This window comes from Trichoplax adhaerens, genomic scaffold, assembly GCF_000150275.1.
Source record: "Trichoplax adhaerens TRIADscaffold_1 genomic scaffold, whole genome shotgun sequence".
Classification (NCBI taxonomy): domain Eukaryota; kingdom Metazoa; phylum Placozoa; class Uniplacotomia; order Trichoplacea; family Trichoplacidae; genus Trichoplax; species Trichoplax adhaerens.
Window position 1 is genome coordinate 3,670,311 of NW_002060943.1, and position 26,699 is coordinate 3,697,009.

A 26,699-nucleotide genomic window follows, 5' to 3' on the forward strand; every position below is an offset into this window, starting at 1 on the left:
AAGACGTGCGATTTATTAAAAGTAAATTAGACAAGACTATATTACTATTTTCTTGTGGATGATTCAATGGAGGTTGCTTCGATTTCAGTGGACTTTTGGCCGAACCTTAAAAAGTTTAAGTTTGAGTGGATGGTTGTAAGTGATATGTAGCCGGTTTTTGACCAATAGGTATTTTTGCACGGATATCTTGTAATTTTTTCTATTTATTTATGCTCTGCTGAACACAAAGTTCAGTACTGCTGTGAGATTTGATAAAAAACGTATCCTATTTTGCTATAAACGATATTAATTATTAAATGATATACAGTCTGATCGATATACCCTGATCATTTCATCGCGATGAATGTACGTGTATAGATGCGAGATCAGTACTAGGTGCTACAACCAAATACGCTTTAAAGATTACCTAATTAGTAGCTAGTGATAAAAGATTCATACGACAGGATCTACGTCGAGATGGGCACTATACATACAGTACTACTATCATGTTGCAGAGCCAACGCATGCCTAGCTCAACTGCAGAAGTCAGTATGAGAACACCTTCTAACATCAAATAGTGATTAGTAATGATTTTAAGCCAAGATAGTAATAATTCTAAAACATTCAAACATTGTTAGTTGCTATACTGTCACAAATAAAATAATATCAGTAAATCTGCTACTCAATTTATGTATAACATCAATAAACGGCATGCTCGTTGTTTCAAGTCTTTGATCTATATTGCAATAAAATATACTGTATGCAGTGTTATTAAATGTGATAATAATCGGATATGACTTGTATTTATGCTATTAGAAATTAAAAATTAGCTAGAATATTCTAGGACTAAGATTGTAAGAGCATTACGATTTGCTGATTTTTATAAAATACAGTTACAAGGTGCTACACTATTTGGCAAGTATTGGTATTACTTTATATCATTATTCAGCCTTGTAAATAGTAAAATCTCTAATAGTAAATCACTTGCAAATTAACTTTTAATAGCCCTTTCGCTAATCCTACTTATGTCTTGGTTGTTGTAACCGGTAGTTAATTTGATTTTCACGTATGTAAATCATTTATCGTACAGCATGTACAGTATTTAATATTCTTTTGTCAGCTTAAAAATAATACGTGACTTGCATTCATTGTATATCTATTGATGGAACTGACAGTAAACTATTTTTAGGTTCTTGGCTGTTTACAGATGTTGAATCATTTCAAGGCTGGTTAACTACAAGTACATTGCGCTACACTTTAAATTTATTTATTACCCTTTTATGAATGATTAGAAGCGAGGTATTTTTGTATATTCATATGAAATATTATGGTATAAAGTATCAAAGCTGTATCGGCCCTGATCGTATCAGCTTGATTATGCCAGATGCTCCGTTGAAGCCTATCGGAAAATAAAAGCTTGACGCAGACAGTTAAAATTTTCGTACCTATATCTTCAGATGAACGAAGATGAAAAAGTACTCGTATTAGTAAAATATCTATCTATAAATGGCCATTAGAACGTACTTGCTAATTAAATGAGGATTGCCCTTTAAAATCCACCGTTATCTATTTCAGACCGATACAAATACACGTACTAGTGTACAAGAATGTGCACGTTTATGTTACTGACGACTTTGCCTTATGTAATCGGTGATTGATTAACTACAGAGAGACAGCAATGCATTTTGTTGCTGAAGTATTGCCACTTGACCGAGTCCGTAAAATATAATAGTACATGATTAGTTACAACGCACATTATCAGCCTATTCTCGAGTTTAGATAAGTATAAAACTGCCCTGTGTTCAGTATCATTCATGCATACAACAGTAGTATTTAAATGAACGAATTATTTTGTTATAGCAATTTTGAATGTGCTATATCGTGCAGACACTGAATGATTGATAAAATGTGAATGAGTCAAGCAGGATGCTGTAGCAAATGATATATCAATTGAGGGGTTGCATATATAATTTTAAAATTGAACACCTGTAATACACAAATTTGATTTACATGTTTTTGAGATTGTGAACTTTATTCTCTTTTATGGCTTTGTAACTGTTCTACTGTATGTTAATAATTTGAGTTATATGCAATAAAATTTAATCTTATTTATTCTAATTACTAGGAGAATCCAGAAAGTCCTGTAAAAATTACGCAAGGTATCGTTCACTTTCAGTCATAGCTATCATCAGCTTCTATTTACACCATCGAAATTAAAGTTCGAATTGCCCAGTAGTAACTTGATTAAATTAATTAACTAGAAGTAGATATTCACATTGAAACCCCATCCTCCGTTGTCACCCCATCTGGTAAAAAAGTTGCTTTATATTGTGGTAACTTAACTTGGGTAAGATTCATGTTAGTAAGATGTACGCGTATTTTTGAATGTAACGTAAACTTTAATATTACCACAAGATTATCTAAAGATATACACAGCCTAAACATAACTCGATAGCAGTCTAAATTTTCTTTTCATTATGTAGTGGACGTCTGATGCGGACCTAGAGGAAGCTATTCACGGTTTTGGTGTTGCAGATATGATGAGTATAAAATTTAGTGAAAATCGTGCAAATGGCCAATCGAAAGGGTAATTTTAAGGCATGAGGGCTATATTAACTTTATATTGTAACTATCAATGATATATTCTATTCTATTTATGCAGTTACTGCATTGTAGAAGTAGGATCAGGTGCATCTGCGCAAAAGATAATGGAAAATTTAACGAAGATGTAAGTTGTTATTTTAGAGGAAATTTTGATATAGAAGTTCTGATTTTGAATTTTTAATATTTTTAAAGGGAAATTCATGGCAATCGGCCGGTAGTGAATTATCATAAGGGTGGTGGCACGCAGCAATATGAAACTACTAATAGAAAAAGTAACAGTAAGCAAGAATATTTACATATTCTTTATCGAAATATATCAGCACAATTTCGCAATCTTTTGACGATTAAATTACTATGAAACAAACCACGCTTTAGACCAGTCAAGTCATGGTAGCGGTTCAAGTGGGGTAAATAATTCCAGACATAAACAGAGTTCTCAAAATGCTCCACAGCAGTCAAATATGAATCGTAATATGTCAAGAGGTAAGCATTAAACTAGCTAAAATCAATAATTCTATTCCACTTAATTTATTGTCCTCTGATAATGTTTGGGGTGCTATTACAGGCAATAACAGAAATAATCCAGTAAACAATCAACGTAGATATTCTCTGCAGCAGAATAATATGGGTCCTCCTGCAATTGCTCCGAGACATGCTCAGCCAAGTCTTATAAATATGCCACCGCCGGCACCGGCACCGGCACCTATTCGTAACGTCATGGTACTATAAATAGAATGTATTATATGTAATATGTCAAGCACATATCGTAGCAGGAATAGTAATCTTTCGATGCGTATATTTCTGATGAATGTGCTTATTTTTTAATTCCATATACGTATATAGCCACCCATGTCTATTAATAATAATCCAATGGGCGGAAATATGCAACGTATGCCAAATGTAAGAGGTCCGCCACCGGATTGGCAACAGCCACAACAGCCACAGCAGCAGCCACAACCACGCATGATGCAAAATGTTCATCATCCTCATTCAATGCAAGTGCCCAATCAGCAACATCAACCAAGTAATTATATGATCCCAAAATTTTTACATAATGATTCTTTATTGTCACTAAAATGTATCACTCTTTTAGATAATTTCATGCCTGTAACATCGAATGTCATGACACCAGGAATGCATGTCAATCCTGCATTCTTGCCCGCACAAGACGTTAGTTTCAGCGCTCTTTAATCTACTTCTGCTATATATTGTAGAAGGCTAAAGGCTTTTATTGTTATTTACAATTTTTGTTTTGATTAATATTTACGACCTTGCGCGTATTTTAGAATTTCATGCCGAAGCAAGCACCAATGCCTCAACCCAGGTAAATTTTTAAAGCAACATCATTAATTAATGATTTTCCAAAACGCTGTAAATAAACTAAAATCTGATATTCATTTAATCCTATATCTTCCTAGTCAAAGAATGGAAAATCCGCATGTTGTTCCCACATTTAATCGACAAGGTAATTTAAAATTTTTCTTGAAATTTTTATTGTATATTAAAATCGGTGAACCAATTATCACTTAGGAAATGTTTGTTTTACTAATAAATCTGTTCTACACCTAGATAATGACGCTGTATACAATGAGATCTTGCAACGTAACCAAGAAACTGCTCAAAAGGCTATTACAAGCGCTCTAGCGGATTCTAATGCAGGTAGAACAATAAGCAATACCTTCAAATATTCGGTTTAATGTAAGCTGTTAGCTTCGATGTAGTATAATGAAGATGTCTGGTTATTCAATTAGGTGATCGGAATGATGCCATTGAAACTTTGGTAACGGCCAGATCACTTATTAAAAGTTCTGTAGCTGCTAATGATGAAAGATCTAAAGTGAGTAAAGAGGATTCTAACATTGTCAAATCTCTGTAATCACGTATAAAACTTTACATAATTATTTGATATTAAAGGCGTTACTGGAAATGATACAAAGTTGTCTGAAAAACATTGAAGCAAAACAATCGGATTCCTCTAGGTATTATATTTGATATAACCTTTTAATATACGTAGAGACTCTATGGTAGAGTTATGCAGCGGACAATTGTACATGTATTATATTGCTATATTCTAAATAATGATGGGAATATCTTAAATCACGACAGTCGTAAGCATCGTCGAGATCGTGATAGCGATCGTGACCGGGACCGGGACCACAGAGAACGAAGCCCAGACAGAGATTTTGGTGATAGTATGGATCGCTATGATGAAAGACGTAGTCGACATCGACATCATCGTGATGGGAAACACGAACGAGACCACAGGAGTGATAAAGAACGTATTCGTAGTAGAGGGGACAAACGTCGATAATGTATAAAAGTAATATACAAGTAATATTTTTGATCGAACGAAAATCTAATAACATAACTGAGAACAGTTTTTGTGATAGCTTTTAAATATTATCAATGTCATACCGATACCTTTGTTTTAGTTGTACAAAGAATTTGCTTTCATAACAAAATAGAATTTTGCTAGTTGTGTAGTTGGCTATGCAGTAGTGTAAAATTATATTTTCATTTTTGTTTAATATAATATTCAAATAAAAAGGAATCGAACTAATCTCATGAGTAATCGTTATGAAAATTACGCCAGTTCGTTCTAAGATTTATTTTAAGCGGGTTTAGAAGGTACAACTTACTGGTTATTAGATCCTCCTAGTCATCACACTTTAATTGGCTACAGTAGTAAATAATAAGGGTAGTAGTTAGTCCTGTAAGATGATATCATGATTCGTTAGTTTGTGATATAAGATAACATTTGCTCAAGACGTGCCATGGCGACATTAACATTTACCCATTACATATGCAATTAAAAAACACCCCTGAGTTTGTACCACTACTGCCACCATAAGATGATCATAATAACTTTGAAATAATAAGATAAAATCCACTCTCAAAGAAACATCTAGAGCAGCATTAAGCACCCTTTCATTTTATTAATATCAATAATTTAACAAGATCATCAATTTAAAGATCTGCAATAAACGATAAGTAAGCAAAATATCGCACAGATGATACCTGTATTTGTAGAAATCATATTCTCATCTTATTTAATGGTTTACGAGAATATCAAATTTTCGAAATCTGGTCATGTAGAGATTCAAAATTTTCATATATTTTAATTTATTCCATAGAAACTATAGATAACAATCACAATGTTCTAAGATTAACCTCAGTCGTGGTTATATAATATCAATTAAAATCTGCAAAGCGATAGTGTAGCTTTCATTATAATTAGTAGAATTTTTAGGTATAAAATTTTTGTTTTTCGAAGCCGGCAGGACTCGTGAAATAAACCTTGCGGCTTACTGATACGCATTGAGAAATTTTATTACATCATGCATCAAAAGATAAAATAGATTAAAGATTGAATGAATGTTACTATTTGCTAATCATAAATATTTTGTTATATCAGCGCAACGGTGGTGTTTTGAAAAGTAAAGTGAAGTAAATGTTCACATTAAAAAAATTTGATAAAAATGTAGACTAATTAGATGCAGGAAAATCGCTTTTGGAATTAAATAATGTTAGATATGGCTAAATCCATAAACATGTAGCACCATTCTTTGCCGTTAAAATTTTATTTCATAGATTCTTCAGGTACTCGCGGTTCCAGTAGAGCAAAATTTTTATTCTACTCGGCTAACTCGAGATTGAAAGTGAATAGAGCGCAATAGCGAATTAGGAAGCCAGGCTGAGAAACAGGGCTTTCTTAGAATAATATTCATTGAAACGTGTAATACCATACCTATTGTTGATAAAATATTCATTTGGTAATGAAAGCATCAAATTATGTGCATAATAATTAAATTTATATTGAGTATTAGAGCACTTACTGCAGAAAATCAAAATCAATAAGTGAATTTTTAGCTTGAATTAAGCTCCAAATTCCCCATAAATAGTGTGAGGCCTAAATTGTACATGATTGTAAATTCATATTATTAGATTATAAACTAATCACTTGAATACAATTCAATAGCTTAAAAATAATGAGTACCAAAGCAAATTGGTTCACTTGAACATAAAGCTGGTGAATTTGTGATTGTGTAATTGTCTCATCTTTACCTAATGAGAAAGTAAAACAATCTTGAATTTTAAGATCATTAAGTTTAACTAGCTATTCAAGTTTGACTCAGAATGAAATTAAATTTCTTTGTAATTTGAAGTGCGATTACAGTCGAAATTGCTTATTGGAAGATGTAGTAGAAGTATTCTATCGCCAATAAGCGAATTGCTCTATCATGAAGTAATATTTTAAATTTCATTATTATTTTATGACTAGTGCAATACAAGGGTCACAATTTACCAGCAAGCTTAGCTCGTTCTTGCAAATAAATCGATAGCCATTGCAATTGAAATTCTTTTTGAGGATACCGATTGTAATCTACTTCATCGACACCTTTAACGTTAAAATACATATGGAATTACAACATCGCATACATCATGTTATTGTGTAGAGTCCAATACCTGAGCACTATTGTAAGTAGCGACTATTAATTTTCAATTATTTAATATTATTTTACCTGCAAATTCACAGAAATGATCTGCAATGTCATAGGGTGCGTAGTTAAAGCCACCGTATTCGTAATCAATAAAAGTTACAGATTCTGAATATTCAAAATAACGAAGTTAATTACATTCAGTATGTATTGCTATCTACATCAGCAAGCTTGATCAGTGAATTGAAAGGGTTTTACCATTTTGTTTATTGTATACGATATTTTGGCATAAGAGATCGTTATGGCAGTAAACGATGGGCGCATCATGCTTGAGTAAGACATCCTGAAGCATTTTTACCTCTTCGATTAGTGCACTCTTGTTGGGACACTGCGTTTTAAACCTAGGATGTCAATATTTTAAGTTAGGTTAAGCAAATCAAATAAATAGAAGGAATCGAATATTACTATTTCGTACAGTATACTGTAATTGTACGAGATAATTGTCGTATTTATCTACCGTCTACAAAGTCATCACAACGTTATCAAAAGCAATCTACGGTCTATCTAGCAGTTGTTTTTCAAACTTATATAGTACAGTGCCATGCTATGATATAACTGCTGTCTACTACTATAAATGACTACTCACTAGAGGCGGTATAACTGCAGTATACACTGTATACAGTCACAGAAGTAGATTTTCAGCAATAAATAGCACTGAAAACTGCCAAAATGGAGCATGAATTGCCAAGAAAGTTCTTGTATCATGCCCAAATTGTCAAGACGTTGTCGAACGTTATAGTTCATGACTGATTGTGCTTTCAGTCTAACTAATAGGCCGACATTGAATTAATAGTACTTGCACTAAACCCATACTACGTATTGCGTATTTATAGTCAGATTAATTAGACTAAAACGGACTATGATATCATTTTTTTAATTTATATTTACGTTGGAATAAAGTATCGTCAGGATGTTTCGAATGTGCTAACAATCTTAGATTTTACTCTATTCTGTTGCAGTGCAGCCCGCAAAATAGCTTAATAGATTGATTGTAGAAAGTTACTAAGTGATATCGAAAATGTACGATGGACACTGTATGCGCGAGATTGTAGGTTAACTGGAATCTCAAGATTGTGTTAAGCGCATATCTGTGCTAAATTGTTACAGTAAATATTGTAGCTTTGATTAGGAATGTCTTATTAAGATGACCTAGTCAGTAATTATAGATCTAACCAGTTTATATAATAAAGTAAAGATTATAAGTTATCGAATTTCGATCATTTCTAATTTTAAGACATTTTATCACAACGGTAAACTGAATACTGTAGTATACAAATGTTGTGTGGTTAACTCAATCATGCCCTACCATTTTATCCTACATCTGTTACTTTTAACGCTGGATCACATCAGTCATATACGTATAATTGGCAGTACTGTAGAGTACTTACTTTTGATTCTTGATTGGATCATCAAACGATTGAGGGACCAATGATAAGAATTTCTCCAAAGTATCAAATAATACAGGTTGGATGTCTTGATCTATGGTCGATATGTTGTGAATTTTGGCTACCTCTTTAGCGGTGAGCTGATAAACAGCAGCATCGGACATTTGCTGCCACTGTAATGGTTGGCCAACGACGAATCCATAACACAGACCGTTATTGAAAATAGCGTACAATGGAGGAGCACAACCAGCATTATGTAATAGGAGCATATTATCAATTTCCTTTTGGCGATCAATGAATAATTCGGTCGATTGTCCATACACGCGAATTAATAGCATTTGATAAGATGTATTACTTTGCAAATTATATCCAATAATTTTATTGGTAATACCAGCAGTAAAAGGTTTAATTAGGATGTTTTCATCTTTCCACTGGGGCCGAACTTGATGGATGATTTTCAACCCGCTTTCTTCAACATTATTAATATCGACGGTTAGATCGATTCGTACAGGAATTATTGCGTTTTCTCCCATTGGATAGAGGCCAAGTTGGAGGGCACTAGTAAGATGAAAAAGTTTCAACGGCCAACGCAATAACCAGCTGTACTTATACCTATCGATGGTGTGGTTTATATAAAACTGTATACATATACGACTAATCTGCAGCTAGGATTAGGGGCGTAGCTTACTATTATAAAACCGATATTGTACAATATACGCTATAGTAGTGTTTAGATTACATTAGTTTACATACTGTCTACGAGCAAATCAGTACTTTCCGAAGGTAGAAATCAGTGCTCAAGATCTCTCTACTGATGTCTACCATTAAGACTGAACTGGAACAGAGGTTAGACCAGTTTTGTCCAATGGTAGAAATTAGTGCTCAAGATCTCTCTACTGATGTCTGCCTTTAAGACTGAACTGGAACAGAGGTTAAACCAGTTTTGTCCAAAGGTAGAAATTAGTGCTCAAGATCTCTCTACTGATGTCTGCCATTAAGATTGAACTGGAGCAGAGATTAGACCAGTATTGTCCAAAGGTAGAAATCAGTGCTCAAGATCTCTCTACTTAAGTCTGTTATTAAAACTGAACTGGAACAGAGCTTAATCATTACCAATATCATTGTTGACAGGCCTGGCTACTATAAAATAGTCATGAAATTTTTATAATTGTCAACGATAAACTAACTCCATAATAACTCGAGCCAATACTGTAATCGCGTTCAGGTTAAAGAAATAAATTACAGTACTCCGCTACAGGCTTCTTTACTTGGAAAGATCGGACCTTAAGCAGATAGAAGGAACTTTGCATCGAGGCTAGAAAGCACCTTGATGCTTTCTGCACTATCATCTATCAATATATAGGCCATTTCACTGCCGTCATGCAACAATGATTTAGAATCAATTCGTAGAAAATTTTAGCGAAATGGAGTGATGTTATTACTGTATTACGTGCACAATGCAGTTGCTTGCTCTCTACCTCGTTGTCTATCGGCGAATGTATGCTATTTCACTGCAGCAATACTGCACAGTATTCAGAGGTAACTTTGAGCTAGACCGTAGGATATCTAACTGCAAGCTTCCATTTTACTAAATAGAAGTATTCTAGCCAAATGTAGCTAGTGAAGGTTTTATGCTAACGAAGTAGCCCATTGCCGATTCTACAAGAAAGCTCAAGTTTATCAGCTTTCCTTCCAGTTGTCCGTGCTTTCGGATTGCTGAAGACACTACAGTGTACAGTACACAAATGTACTGTAAAATGGACTTATTATACAGTAGTCGATGTTGCTCATTTCTACTCATAGCATTCCCTATAATTTCTACACTGAAACCGTGAACTGTACTGTACGCCTTACAGTGTACAGTGTACAGTACAAAAACCAGCCAATCAGCTAATCGGTGGATACTGTCTATCAGTGTACTGTACAATGTATCATTTCAGAGAGACGTTTCAGTTGAAATGACCAGCAAAATAGTCGGCCCCCATTTTTACTCTATGGAGCGACTACTTTCTATCCGTCCTTCTGTCTTCATCCAGATGACTGGCTAACTGCAATACAGTTAGTACTGCAGTGTTCTGTGCTAGCCAAACCTCTATACAGTTTTGTAGGAAGTTTACGACACTCGACTGTCGGCAATAGCCGTAAGCAAAAATTGCCCGGGTAAAATATTTTTTCAAAGCAAATTCCATCTTACCTTGGTCCGCCTTTCCTCCTTGTCTATTAACGCTTTCGATACTAATCACAACAAGAGCCTGAAGGAAAATAACTCAGTACAGCCGTTGATTGAGGACATTATCCTTGCGAAAATTGAATATCTTGTATTGGCAATAAAAGTTGGATCACGTCTGTCTTCTCTTTGAAGAAAGAAGCAAAACAAAAATGCCGCGCGAAATTATTACCTTACAGCTTGGCCAATGTGGCAATCAAAGTAAGGAATGACACACTAATACAATGTCTTGATGGATATATGACTGTTAATAACTGCCATTCTTAAAATGCTTGTATAAGATCGATCAATTTAGTTCAAGTAGTAGTTGATAATTGATTGTCTTTGAATTGGGTCTATTCTGTGCTTGTAACACTTTGTAATGGATTAATACTGTGTAGTTGGTATGGAATTTTGGAAGAGGTTATGCGTTGAACATGGCATCAATTCTGGTAAGGAAATCGACTTGATAGAGGAGTCAATATGCTCATGTTGAAATGATTGTTATGCATGGCAATAGTCTAATTAGTATGTCACTAATCGTGATAGCGACGATATCAATAGGCTAAATAAGGCTTAGTTTTAACTTGAATGACTTTTAGAGGGAATGCTTGAAGATTTTGCTACCGAAGGAACGGACAGGAAAGATGTCTTTTTCTATCAGGTAAGCCATGGTACATGCTATGACCAACCTGTTATATGCAATGTGGCAATATCGAATTAGGATTACCTTTTCTATCATAGGCGGACGATGAACATTATATTCCTCGTGCAGTTTTGCTTGATTTAGAACCTCGCGTAAGTGCAATAGCTGAGAGTCTGCAGACACTGCTATTAGCTTAGGATTCCTATTTGATGATAGTATAATTATTCATCATAACGCAAAGTCTTCTGCCAATGATTATGACAATGACCTAACATGGACATAAAAGGTGAAAGAGTTCTACTAAAATCCCCATTTAGGTCATCAACATGATCTTAAATTCACCATATGCTAACTTATACAACCCTGAAAATATCTACATGTCCAAACATGGTGGTGGAGCTGGTAATAACTGGGCTAGTGGTTATTGTCAGGTACTATTGTTATTTCTTATTATTGTACGTTATCCAGTCAATTTTATTAATACTGGTAAAGTTTTTAGTCTTTTATGATCTAGCTACGAATGGTACTGCAAATCTGCATGTTATACATGTCGCATAAAAAGGCGAAACTCAATACTATGCCTGTTAAAAAAATTTTTAGGCCGAGAGATTGCATGAAGAAGTATTCGATATCATTGATAGAGAGGCTGAAGGGAGCGACAGCCTAGAGGGATTTGTACTATGCCACTCCATTGCAGGCGGAACCGGCTCTGGTATGGGATCATATATGTTGGAAAAACTGAACGACAGGTATGCCAACACTACAACAATCTAAATAACAGTTTAATTTATGAGCAGTTCTAATATAATTTTTCCGTCTGTAGAAATAGTAACGATTCCTGATGCCTTTTTACAATCACTAACTTTTTAAATAAATAACTTAAAATGACTGCTAAATGTATTCTAGATTTCCAAAGAAGTTGATACAGACCTACTCAGTCTTCCCCAATCAGGTAACAACAAAGGATTGTACTCACATGGATAAGCATTTGTAGAGTAAACCTTTTTAATTTCCCATTACGAACGGTATTTGTTTAAGTAGACCTTTAATCCACAATTGCTTGAGATTATGATATGCACTTATAATACCTTTTAGGACGAAATAAGTGACGTTGTTGTGCAACCGTACAATTCAATTTTAACGTTAAAAAGATTAACCATGAATGCAGATTGTGTGGTAAGAATATTTCTGTCAATCGTATGAAACATTAGAAACCCCTAATACCTCAGAGTCATAATAGTAAGAGCAAACGAAGGTATACCTTTTTCTCAGACATGTGCTTCGATAACTACTTAATTTATAGGTGGTCCTTGATAATACCGCTTTAAATAGAATTGCAGCAGACAGACTTCGAATGCAGAATCCAAGTTTTTCGCAAGTTAATCAGCTGGTAAAATCTTGCCAACACTTTCAGTACTGCTTCCAGTTATTATTTACCAAATTTAAAGTGATACTGTAACGCCACTGATCAGTTGCACTGTTTATCATAAATTAGGTATCGACTATCATGTCTGTCAGCACCGCCACATTGCGTTATCCTGGTAAAGATTATTTGTGAAATCTACTTGAAATCGATTGCACTGATTGTATCAAATTGATTCGTAAATTTTACTTTATTACTAGGTTATATGAATAACGATTTAATTGGTTTAGTAGCATCTCTTGTGCCTACACCCAGGCTTCATTTTCTGATGACTGGGTATACTCCATTAACAACTGATCAGCAGGTATATACTAAATGATCGACATCGTATCAAGAATTTTGTCACAATTCTTATTGATTGAAAGCGACCTAGAGAAATTTTTCTCTAACTTTGTGAATGATAATACTTTAACAGGTTGCCAACGTGCGCAAAACTACAGTGTTGGATGTAATGAGAAGACTATTGCAGGTATATTATATATATAGTATTATTATGCTCTTATACAACCGCTTGACATATTGAAAATATAATACTTTATCAGCCAAAAAATGTAATGGTTTCAACGCCTAGAGATCGGAAACACAATCATTGTTATATCTCCATCCTGAATATTATACAAGGCGAAGTCGATCCCACGCAGGTATTTCATCTAGGCTAATGAAATTATTTCCCTTGCATAACTTATGCGTAAATCCTTTTATTACATAACTCTTCCGGTTCTATTGACTGTGTAGGTGCACAAGAGTTTGCAACGGATACGCGAAAGAAAATTAGCTCAATTTATTCCATGGGGACCTGCTAGCATACAGGTAGAGTAACTTAATTTACAAATTGTTACTTAGAGGTACAACACAGTCTGCCGAAGATATTCTTCGGTAGAGGCATCTCATGTTCATCATCTGATTCTAACGTTATTTTAGGTTGCGCTTTCAAGAAAATCTCCCTATCTCCAGACTACACATCGCGTGAGTGGATTAATGATGGCTAATCACACTGGAATTTCTTCAGTAAGTGAGCTAATAATTAATACTGGTAATGAATTTTAAAAATGTACTAATTTAAATAACTGGATTGCTAGCTATTTGACAGTACATGTAGACAGTATGACAAATTAAGAAAGAGAGAGGCATTCTTAGAACAATTCCGAAAAGAATCTATGTTTGAAGAAAATTTAGATGAATTAGACAATTCAAGGTGAAAATCTTGAACCATGAAACCTTTACAATACGTATATTAGAGTTGTAACTATTGCGTAGTTTCCTATGTTCGAAATATGTCAAGTCACCGACAATAAATTTTTACTAAATTTATTGTAATACTTGATAATCCTTGTAGAGAAATCGTTCAGCAGCTGATTGATGAGTATCATGCCGCAACTGAACCTTCGTATTTATCCTGGACGGCAACGAAAAAGGTATAGTCCCTGAATAATTTGGGATTTTTTTGGATACCATTTGCAAACATCGCCTAGACAGTTTCTGACGGTTTTTCTTTAACGGAATAGTAATTCATCTCACTGGAACTGTATCAAGATAAACCGTTAACTTAATAATATTTAGTCTCATTTGACCTACTTAAGGTAAATTATTCGGTATGTATAACAACATCTTGACAATTTTATTGCAACATCTGTCTCTGTGAAGTTTACAACGTTGTTATTTTAACAAGAGTGCTTTGAAGTCAATTTGTGCATAGCTGCAGTATCTACAGTGTACATAATATATTTTACTATACTGTTCGACTAAGATGTACGCTTACGAAAGTATTTTTAATAAATATGTATGATTACTATGGTGTAAGCGTACTTAATTTACTGTAATTCCTATTTCGTAAAATGGGCATTCATCGACTGTCTTAACATTAAATCAATTATTGCAGATATTTTACTTATTAATAAATAACATAAGTAAAAATGACTTTAAAAATATAATAACGTTGGTCGTAGAAGCCTAGTCTAGTATTTTAAGTCTTTGCAAATGTACATCCTCGAACGGCAATCTTCATAGCAATCCATCGATGCCATGTTTTCGGGATAAATCGTAAATATTTCGCTGTTACTGTTTGATAAACACAATTGTTCTTGATTTCATATGGATTGCTATTTCCGTTGAATAACTATTAATTAAAAATATTGTTCCGTAAATTGTCTGATAATTTTTAGTAATGGTAAAGGTTATAAAAGTCATTAGTGCCTTATCTAGATTGTTTAGTATATGAAATGCTCTGATTTTATCGACACTAAAATCTTTGTAATAAAGCTCTAGCAGAGATGATCAAGTTTACTTTAATGTCTTGATTCTTGTCTCTATAATATCGCCAGTCTTGCCCGTTAATACTATAAGCCAAGTTATACGTTTCTACCCAGTAGGATAGCGATGGGAATAATCCATTCTTACCCATCGTCTCAACAGATGTAACGATATAGTTATCCGGTACAACAATTTGTAGAAATTGCTGATGCTTAGTTTCTGCAGCACACCACGATTGATGATGAGGCGACTGATATAGTAAAGCATTGTTGGGTTGACAGGTCGATTGATGAATATAACTGGAGCTGGTTATTAACGTCGAGTTTAAAGGTATCACACAATTATTACAGCCAGTTTCATCTGTAGACCAAATATTAATACGGTAGTAAAGTCAATGGATGAATTTTAGAATAGCAAAGTCAATCCCAATATAACTTACTTTGACAAGAAAACAGACCACAGATTTTCTTCCTCGTCAAGAGGCAGCGTGATCTATTTTGTGCGGCATTGGTGCTATCCAAGCAATCTCTTTTATAAGAGATAATGTCATTGCTACAAGTGTTATTACAGACTGCTTGTGATGGTTGTTTTGAGTGAACAGTAGTAGCTATAATATTTTAATGATAGTAAAATTGCTTAATCAAACATTATATTCAATATTAGTCATTATACAGTACAGTAATTCTAGCTGAATCTATTAACCTAATAACAGCTGGTTATTGTAATTTAACTGAAATTTAGTTACGCTATGCTAGTCTTATCCCTCAATCGTAACATCAGCTGTAGTAATTTCTAGATAAATTGATGGATAAGGATTGTCGTGTGAATATAGCTATTAAATAGCACGTTTCTATCCATTGTTCACTCAGTTCATTCTTACATTTTATCTGGTAGATATCCATATTACAGTAAAAGACGTCGGTATTAATTACAACTAATATATACTCGTATAGCTAGATTAGTACTGTAGTAATAGTATATTCCAGATAATAGTCTGTAGTAAGAAGTAGCACTATTAGAAGAGACATGTACTAATTGCTATATGAGTTTAATGGGAATATTCTATTAATATCACGATAATTTGAAATACCATTGCAAGATTTAGTTGCTGTACAATTTCTTCTTTCGTGAGAAGCTCCGTCACATTTCTTAGTATCTGTTTGTCCAGAAAAATTCTGACATTTTCGGTAGCGTTCCTGAGTTCCACGACCACATTTTACGTTACATGCAGACCAGGTTGACCATGTAGTGAATTCACTTATTTTCTCTAAAGGTATTTACATATATTAGAGCAATTTAAATACTACTCGAGTAAATTTACATTATGGCTATTAGTAAATAACATAAAGATACGAAATTTACGGAGATGTCTGCTAAAATGGCTGCTTACTTAATAGCTGACTTTAAATTAAGTAAGTCCTTATTATAGCAAGTATCAACATATATTTCGTACTCGAGTGATTAATTCATATATTATGAAAGAATTATCGTCTATGGACTACTTGGGCATGGTTGTTGTTGGCAATTGCGAATTTCTCCAACAACTCCTAGACAATCATATTTATGAGGTTGAAATTGTGGTGGATGAACGCAACTTCGGCGACGAAATTTGACGCCATGACCGCAGGTAGTACTACAAGATGACCACGTAGACCAATCAGTATAGTACTCATCATTAGGATCTATAATTTGGATATTGTAGACGTTATTTTTTTTTTTTTTTGACTATATATTAGCAGTTTAGCATATATTAAAGTTACCAATTGAAAATAGAAATAATATAAATGTATAGGATACCGAAAAATTTCTGTTGTCAGAGTTTTACTGTAGGTTTAAAAGCATATATACTCATATACGTTAAAGCAATAATGCCATCTTGTATCCAAGGTAAGAGCTGCATCTAACTTAATAAACGTGATATATCCAATATCAATCGTAGATATCGGTATAAGGACTAAGGCATTTTTACGTAAAATGGAAGGAAATCACCGTTTGGCGTGGTAGAAATAAATGTATAAAAGGAAGGAAATGAGGCAACATTTTCCATTGAACTATACAAGAAAAGTTGCGTTGATTTGTTGAATCAGGCTAATCCTTATCCGATAGGTCTCGTAGCTTGAGAGTACAAAAACTAAGCTTATAGCGACCTAGCTTCAAGGTTTAAATTCAACAATCAACTATTTCATTTACGCATAGTGAGCTATTTTGGGCAAGAAATCCGGTACTTGTTAATACGCGTATCATGCATAATTAAAATTAATGTATCGTTTTGATATATAGATTATATCAAACATCAGATATCATTTAAGAATACTATTCATTTGTCAATGGATACATGATCCGTTGCTATTTTATTTATAGCATCATAAAAGATGAGCTGATACAGTATCGACTGTTTTATATAGTGCTTACAGACTTCGGGATGATAATATATTTTCTGTCGTAAAACTTGCAATAATTTTCTCTATTAATACAAAAAGCCAATTAAAGTCCCTGAAAGGTTGGATATCATTCTATTCTTTAACTATAGATGTCCGGCACATAAAGCTATATATACTACGTACGATATACTACGGCACTTGTATCTAAAATATTTATCAACACTTCTACCTTGTTGGGCATTCTTGGCATTGCGTTCGTGTATAAAATCTGAATTGAAGTAAAACTTTGAGCCTGATGATAATTTCAATGCTATGATCGATACAATAATAACTGCTAGAAATTTCATTTCATTCAAATAGTACAGTTTAGAAATGTGTAGTGGTTATACACGTAAATTGCTTTTTTCCTGAAATGGTACCAATCGTCGAATCCAGAATCCTATTCCTATCCGATTATCGTATAACTATACAGCTTAATAAGAACACGTACGCGCGATGGCTAGAAATTGTTATCGCATCGGAATTACTACAGTAGTCATGCCAGCTTGAATTCTAGATTGCTAATTATAAAAATACTCTCATCAGCAACTAGGGCCCCAACATTTATTTATTTATCTACTTGCTACATTTACAGTACTAATTGATTGCACATTACTTCCCAATACGTAACGTATAGCATAATTAATCCATGATCGTGCAGATTACGTGATCGATATAATAACTTTATTGTTTGTTATATTAATGACTGGGTAAGTGACAGTTGATTTTAAGATTTGTTTTCCATGCTTTTTCGGGGAGGGGAAGTTCAAACTGTTCATCTTAGTATTTTATTACTACGATAGTAACACGATTCGTATAACCCTTGTACTTCGCAGTGCACTGACAGAGGAGGGTCGAGAGCTTAATAAAGCATAAGAGCTTGATATGGAAATTGTGATACTGTAGTTAGGTCTGGATAAATTCCATCAAGGTGAGGATAATAACGTCTTCAATGACAGAGGACCAGACTGTATCCTGATATTTCCCTCTTTCCATTACAAGTCTATCTTCAACTCTTTCTATGGGTATCCTTGAACTGTAATATGATCGTAGGGCTAAGTAAAGGAACCTGTCCAAACTGTATTAATTATCAATGGGAATTATTCACTACTATAGCAATGTAAATCCTTTTGGTGAGTCAGTTTAAAGTCATTTTAGTTCAATTTTTTTAACCCAAGGGTAGATGAACTTATAAACAACCAAATCAATCGTTTCAGTAAGGGCTACGAAAGAGAGATTGTGTACGCTGCAGCAAGGACTACTAGGTATTACTAGTAGTCCATGGCTACAGCACTGTGTCTTCGTGGATTTTCATATGACTGTAGTAAAAGTAACTGCATGTTGAATTCAACGCATTGCTGGAATTCGCATAGGCATACTAGGGCATCGTTACAAGAAATAAGAAATGTTTGCTCATAGGCCTGACTCCCAGGATTTTCCTCGCTATCTTTTGCTTGAGTGAAAGCTATAATGCGTACTGGCTGGAAGACGCCTTTTCAGTCCGGAAGATGCAATGTTGGTGGACTACACATTTGCTTCCTGCAATGGTCAAAGCCTGCTATTTTTTATCTTTATGCAATGCCAGATTGCACCATTCTCCTAGCTCTCTTTTATTTGATTGAAAGCTATAAAACGTACTGGCTGGAAAACGCCTTTCCGGTCGGAAAGATACACTGTTCTGGACTACACACTGGCTTCCTGCAATGGTCAAAGCCTGAGATCTTTTTTAACTTTGTGCAATGCTTGATTCCAAGATTCTGCTCTGCCAGCTCTCTTTTATTAGATTGGAAGACGACTTTTCGGTCCGGAAGATGCACTATTGCTAAAAGTACACATTCGCTTCCTGGAATAGTCAAAACATGACATTTTAACTTTGTGCAATGCTTGATTCCACGATTCTGTTCTGCCAGCTCTCTTTTATTGGATTGGAAGATGACTTTTTGGTCCAGAAGATGCACTATTGCTAAAGTACGCATTTGCTTCCTGGAATAGTCAAAACATAACATTTTAACTTTGTGCTATGCTTGATTCCACGATTCTGCTCTGCCAGCTCTCTTTTATTGGATTGGAAGACGACTTTTCGGTCCAGAAGATGCACTATTGCTAAAGTACGCATCTGCTTCCTGGAATAGTCAAAACATAACATTTTAACTTTGTGCTATGCTTGAATCCACGATTCTGCTCTGCCAGCTCTCTTTTATTGGTTGGAAGACGACTTTTCGGTCCAGAAGATTACTATTGCTAAAGTACGCATTTGCTTCCTGGAATAGTCAAAACATGACATTTTAACTTTATGCAATTCTACAGTATTGCAAATTGTCCAATTTATGTAAAACACCTTCCATTAATTAATTATATTACTACCTGTATTTTACCTTCTCCTGCACTGATTGCCATCCCTAGATTGCACCCATTGGTTAAGTGCCCATACGCAGCCATGATAGTGCAGTTAGCAGTGCAGGCTGCGCAGCAGTCTCTAGGTGGGCGTGGAGTATTGTACAGTGTACAGTGTACAGTACATAGATCACGTTAATCTTACTGCTGTACAGTACAGTACAGTGTGGACGCGCTAATTTCTATGATTTTGGTGCAAACAGATGGATTAAATTTTTTTTTTTTTTTGGACAAATTTTATATCAGTCTATAGAAAAAGAGTTAATTACACGAATCTGTCATCAAAATTTACGTACGACGTTTACTTTCATCGTAATTATTAATTAAAGTACGCGAGACGCTACAGTACAAAGTAAAAATGAAGGTTTTGTACACTGCCGTTTTTCTGACTAGTGACATTTGTTTTGCTTCCAATTGATTTTATATCGAGGCTATACGCCCAATTCATCAGCTCAACGACCGGTATTAATCGACTCCTAACCGCATTGCATACAACTTACCTCCTGCCAAGCGTTGACAAAAGTAATGTCAGCAGCCCGCGTCTATACTGTACTGTACTGTACACTCTTAGTGTACAGTACAGTGTACAGTGTACAGTGTACAGTACAGTACAGTACTGTAACCACAGCATTGGTGCATAGCAATATCATAGCTGATCGTAGACAGTTGCAAATCCTTGCAATATTGATCAACTCTAAATCAATCTTGTGCTTGTCTTTTGCTTTTTCAATCCTTGACTGTGTAAATGGTCATTACAAATCTTAGTATTAACCCTTAGTGGATGATGAAGTGAAAGATCTACGTTACAGTGACAGAAAAATAGGAAAGAAAGGAACTTATTGATGATGGGATATTGCTAAAATTAGTAACAGCAATCTTGATGCGACAGCGTCCAAGATCCAAGTAGTACAGTAGGTGCATTATCAACGCGATTGCCTGGATAACAATATGGTCTTTAGTATCATCCATTGTAAATGGAAGGCTGTCCAACTTTCATGATCCATTTTACTTCAAGTTAAGGTATTCATGGGCTTCCATTGGTATTAATAATCATTCGATCGATCCAATTCAATCCAATTGATATCAATTCGTGGGCAGAGAATTGATGACTTTGTAATCGTCTGTACTACTGTACTTCCAAAGTGGGTTTGACATTAGTCTTTAGCTGCATACAAAATGTCCATCAAAAGAATCTTATTACTTTTCCAAGCAATTAATTTTTTCGTTCTTTTATGCCTAACAAGTTACATCTATTATACCTCCAAGAGATCAACAACTCAATCTGTTCAAGAATATCAAAATTTACAAAATCTAAGGCATAACAATATCACTATTATATTACTTTGGACAGGCTGGTTTTATGGTGACTGGCCTGTACCTCTTGGTGGTCATCAATGTGACAGTCTTAGTAAACATTGCTATTTTACTATCGAAAGTAAGTACTATTCAACTGCTGATGCTGTTGTATTCCACGGCTCTGATTTGTATAGAATGGAGGATGCTGCTTTACCCAATCAAACCAGTAAACCACGACATCAACGCTGGGTATATTACACGATGGAAAATCCACCCATTAGTGCCTATCTAGGTGTACAAGCCAAGGAAAGGGATGAAAATAAATTTGATTGGATTATGAGCTATGCTAAAGATGCCGATGTTTATGTACCTTATGGGCAGATTATCAAAGGTCGTTATGGCAATGGTTACGATTCTAATATCAATTACGCCCAAGGTAGACCCAAGATGGTAGCCATGGTCGCAAGTCGTTGTTATCCATCTCGTATGAAAATGGTGGCAGCATTGCAACATTATGTCGACGTTGATGTCTATGGTGAATGTGGAACAAAATGTTCACGCAATCGACAATGTTGGAATCATCTCAAACAAAATTACAAGTTCTACCTAAGCTTTGAAAACGAAGTATGCAAAGATTATATTACGGAAAAGTTGTACAATAATGCATTTGCAAATTATCTGATACCTATTGTCATCAGTGGTGCTAATTATTCCGATATCAAGGTTGTTCCACCGCATTCTGTCATCGATGCTTTACAATTTAAAAATGTTGAAGAATTAGCACGTTACATTAAAATTGTAGCCGAAGATAATAAATTATATAATTCATACTTTCAATGGAGAAATCGTTACGACATCAAATTTATAAGAATGAGAGACACTTTGTGTACGCTATGCAAGAAAATTTCGACCAAACCACTACGAAAGCCTTCTCGCCCTTATAGCAATTTACGCTACATATTAGGTAACCACGATGGCAATTGTAAAAAATTTCCGGAACCTTCTAGATTAAATGCCGTAAAGCCTAACTTTACATATTTCCAGTAAACCATTTGTCCTGTATTACTGTCCAATGTGAGAACATAAAGATTGAAAGTATCGCATTTGACTCGATATGCTCATTGGTATCATGGTCTGCATCGCTGGCAAATACTATAATATAATTGAACCAAGGAATTGATTGAAAATTACAGTAGATGCTAACGGTTGCTTGCCTTTATCAACGTACATAATATGTCAACAGTGTCACTCTGATTAGCTGAATTTCTGTATTTCGAATCCTTACATACATTACTTAATCAATGAAATTTTAGACAATTATTTTGCATATTTTTATAATACGTATCTTCACATTTATTAGCACGCGAAATGTATGATTTGGTGGATAAATTATGAATTAATCAGATATACATAGGAGATTTTGTCAAGAGCTTTGAGCATGATTACAAAAGTTTTATTAAAGTATGTGCAGATAGCCTACTATATTTGATGGCCAGTGTTAACTCGAATCTTCATGCTATGGTTTTGTATATTTTTCTTATGCACAGAGTACTTTTTCGATAGTAGTTATGCCGAAAGAAATTTTAGTATAAATGCTTACTATACTGTTGTAGCTAATATCTTTTAGATATCATCCGAGCGTGATATATTTTACGGTGTCGAGTTATGGATTTGCTATTTATGCAAGTCGATTAAAATTGTTTCAGTATATTTATCAGCAACTTGAAGCCTCTCTTTTAAGCCTAATTTAAGTCTGTATACGCCTACGTATATTGCAAATAAAGTCCAAATGGTTACAAATAGTCTTCAATAAGCTGTCAACTTCTCGAAAGCCTGCTTAAAAAGTTATAGAATTGCAATATCCACTATTTACAGCCCGATCTCGATATTTTCTTAGTTTTATGTTTTGCCCAGGCATTGATAGAACTGAAATACTGTTTCACCAGCATTTAAGCATCCTTTATTGCGTGACGTAATAGCGTCGCTTATGATATCCTGGAAAAATTTTTTATGCAGTATGTTATATGTTGTTTTTAGTGCAAAGACTAAATTATCTCTTGAATAGAGTCGGCACCTCGATCTTATTTTAATTTAGGAGCTTGAACGACGATATTCAATAAGCAAAAGCTGAAATAATTACACAATAATTGACTAAAGCTATAGCTGTTCGCTTATTTTATTCATAAATTACGCTTTTAAAATGAAGTAGTCCATTTTACATGTTCATTCAATAAACCCACTGTTAATATGCATATAAAATTTGCTGTATACGGTAGATGAAATGTACAGTTTGTACACTAATCTAGGCTAATACAACTGTACTTAGTTACTCAAGAGACACGAATCAATAACGACGTCAATACTAGAAATATTGAAAAATTACATTTTAATGACAATTAAAATTGCTCTAACAATAAATTTTGTACTTGTATTTTCTCGCTATTGGGATAAAAAAATCGATTGATGTGAGTGATATGGCTTACTTTAACGCAAGCGAAGCCTAAAATTTCACTTTGACATACATTACCAGATATAGCACGGGAAAGATCTAGATATTGACCTAGAAATACCCATTGAATAAAGCTATTAAAATTTAATTTAATATGCCGGTATGTAACTTAACGTAACTTCTTATAATGTGTTAAACCTCATTTATGCGTATATCGAGTTTACAACGATCTAATCTCGATGTTAATTCTAGCGATATATCAACAATGTCAAAGGTAAATAATTTCATATGCTAATGCCTATTGCCACTTCCACTAAGCACTGACTAATGGATAAAGATTCTTTAATTTCTATAATTTCCATGAAATCAAATTATCACTCAAAAAGTTGTTATACGTGATGTTAAACTTTCTGTTTGAATACAAAGACTTCATTATATTAAATTTTTTCCCCTCTATCATCAAATGTAAATTATTACTGAACCATAGTCCGCAGTTAAATTTCTGCACAGTTCTCTTTAAGGTCAATAAACACTGGATTTTCCGCTATTTACGGCTGTTATTTAGCTATACCATAGTAGTTTATTATACTACAGTTTTAAGTATAGCTTCCTACGTGATATAGGTTATCTATTACCACGATAAATTGCCTATTTTTTCAGTCAGTTATATACTATTAAACGGAAATGGAAAAGACTCATTCCACTTACAAACGGACTTCACTAGCGGATCTCTTACAAGTTTGACGTATCTAGTATCACCATATGAATTAAGATATTTTTCTAGTCGCTAATTTTTGAATGTTAAATTAAGAAATTGTAGCCAAAGATTTATTTTTTTGCCGTTTGTATGATAAATATTAAAGTTACCAAAGATTTATTTTATTACCGTTCTTATGATAAATACTCTGACTCTTTCTTGAAATTAAAGTAGCCAAAGATTCGTTTTATTACCCTTTATTTGATAAATACTGTGGACTCTTTCTTGAAAATTGAAGTTGCCATAATAGCGTAACTGCATTTTCAAGCTTAAAAATCGATTACAGCACCTTTAGCTAGTTTGATTGGTGGAGAATATTTTCATTGATCTTGCTTCAAATAGAAGAACAGCACGAGTCAAAATGATCGACTGATATCACGTAGCCTTTAGAAGCACAACATTATTTTGCAATAATCTGTACTAAAAGCAAGCTGGTTTATCATCTAGTAAAGAAATTATTTGAAATCAAATATATCTTGCTCAAGGCTGAGTTTTACTACCAGAACTTCTATTGCTGCATTGGTAAAATTTCAGCTCTCCTTATCATTATATTTAGAAATGAAGCCGATTCAGTAGTTAGTTGCAAGAACGTCGTTATCTAAAGATATTTGTATTTTTAGCGAGTATTACAATAATTAAATAACTTACTGTATAAGATCAAACCTAAATCCTCCTTATTTCTTCTTAATCGGAGCTTATCTACTTTCCTATTGCGTACAATTTTTAAACATTCTAAGATAAAACGTGCAGTCAATCAAATGCTATCTTTAGTTTTTACTAGTTTGCCTTTGGAGTAAGTTTTCAATTTTAATTTTTTTCCCCCTTGATTAGCTGACATGGCACGCAGAAGATGTATACTAGTGTATCTTTTCTGTTTTTCATATCAAAATAATAGCTATTGCTAAGATTGATAAATCAATCATCACGTCATTTCCATCAGCAATAATTTAGATCCAATTTAGGTTGTTTATAGCTTCTAGATATTAAAGTTAGAGTAATTTTAGCTCATTGCTGTCTTAGTCTTTTACTTATTCTTCATGCATCATCTATTTTCGGCATCTAAGCTAATATTGAAAGCTGTGAATTGATATCTTCGCATAAGAGGAATAAAATCCTTACGATAAGCACTATTGATTAATATATATAGTCAATCTTTGCAACTACTTTGACATTCATTTTCTGGCAAAGCATCCCCTTTACAAACAAATTTGGCTTTAGCAATTGTAATTATTCAATTAAGCAAATCTATAGTATACTTACAGGTAAACGAAAACACTTACTGTGCAATAGCGACAAAATAAATCCTCCTTACATCTCCTATGAGGAAAAGAAGTACATTATTAATGACACACTAGCAGATAACACAATTTCTTAGAAAAAATTTTCATTTGTAATTAAAATAACAAATATTCTATCACGAATTCGCACTAAGTCTACTGAAAATTTATCCCTTTAGATTGTGATCGAGCTGAAAGCTGTTATACCTATATTATTTTTACTTATAAAGAAATGTTATTTCGAACTGAATAAAAATCATGGCTATTGTAAGCGCAGTTGACGATCATACACATTTCTGTGTACTGCCATGTATAATTACCGTTGCAACAGTTATAACTTATCTGTCAGTAAGAGATTTTGACATCAATCAAAATCGACAATATAGACATAGACTATGATGGCGACTTTATAAATTGCAAAGATGTTTCTTCTAGAGGCATTTGAAATTTTTTATTTAACTTGATATCCTTACAGACAATGCGTTAAATAAAAGTGAAATTGCATTATTGTCAGCAATCACGACTCGAGCATTATTTTCCACAATTCTATCGCGATTTAAGCATAACAATTTAGTCCAGACAATGCAATTTCAGAAATCAGTTGGCGTCTGAAATCTGCGCTTCTAAAGTCACAACCTTTATTCATGAGAAAACAGAAGCGACATCAATCAAATGTTGATAAATTTATGACGCATGAAATATTGATGAAGATAATTGTAGTTTATTTTCGATAGTATTAGTAATCAATTCCTTAGGTTACAATTAAAGAACGATTTGTAGCTCATGTTTTCATTTTGAGATTATTATGAATTTTCAAAAGTCGTTTACTGATAATTTTGATCTAGTATCAATTTAGCACCATACTATGTAAAATAATTAAAATCGCCTGACTTTTCGATTATTGCTGCTTTAATATAACACTGGCCTTAACCAATGGAGGAGTATTCACAGCTATGACGGCAATAATGATTGGAAAAACATATCTGCTATTTATCTTAAATTTTAATACAGCGAAATAATAACTATATTGTAATTTATGTGANAGATGTAAACTAAGCTATCCTTTTCATTGGAAGTAAGATTTTAGCTAAAAAATTAGATATAACAATTGTAT

General features: G+C 33.9%; 3 protein-coding genes across 3 annotated transcripts; 2 read left to right on the forward strand and 1 right to left on the reverse strand.

Annotated features, from left to right (window-relative positions):
• Window positions 1-6,264: 6,264 nt before the first annotated feature.
• On the reverse strand, window positions 6,265-9,000 carry TRIADDRAFT_51652 (uncharacterized protein; the record flags this gene model as incomplete). Its single annotated transcript, XM_002108559.1, has 7 exons — window positions 6,265-6,331; window positions 6,420-6,493; window positions 6,581-6,648; window positions 6,890-6,982; window positions 7,107-7,190; window positions 7,281-7,423; window positions 8,471-9,000. 7 exons carry the CDS (start codon window positions 8,998-9,000, stop codon window positions 6,265-6,267), a joined length of 1,059 nt encoding a protein of 352 aa, XP_002108595.1.
• A 1,846-nt stretch (window positions 9,001-10,846) lies between these two features.
• On the forward strand, window positions 10,847-14,163 carry TRIADDRAFT_49610 (uncharacterized protein; the record flags this gene model as incomplete). Its single annotated transcript, XM_002107748.1, has 17 exons — window positions 10,847-10,895; window positions 11,075-11,125; window positions 11,276-11,337; window positions 11,418-11,471; window positions 11,637-11,750; window positions 11,920-12,068; window positions 12,226-12,271; window positions 12,415-12,495; window positions 12,623-12,709; window positions 12,815-12,860; window positions 12,943-13,046; window positions 13,158-13,211; window positions 13,285-13,383; window positions 13,478-13,552; window positions 13,664-13,750; window positions 13,822-13,937; window positions 14,079-14,163. 17 exons carry the CDS (start codon window positions 10,847-10,849, stop codon window positions 14,161-14,163), a joined length of 1,359 nt encoding a protein of 452 aa, XP_002107784.1.
• Window positions 14,164-20,982: 6,819 nt separating this feature from the next.
• On the forward strand, window positions 20,983-22,149 carry TRIADDRAFT_51654 (uncharacterized protein; the record flags this gene model as incomplete). Its single annotated transcript, XM_002107749.1, has 1 exon — window positions 20,983-22,149. The coding sequence occupies one exon, from the start codon at window positions 20,983-20,985 to the stop codon at window positions 22,147-22,149; it is 1,167 nt and encodes a 388-aa protein (XP_002107785.1).
• Window positions 22,150-26,699: the final 4,550 nt, after the last annotated feature.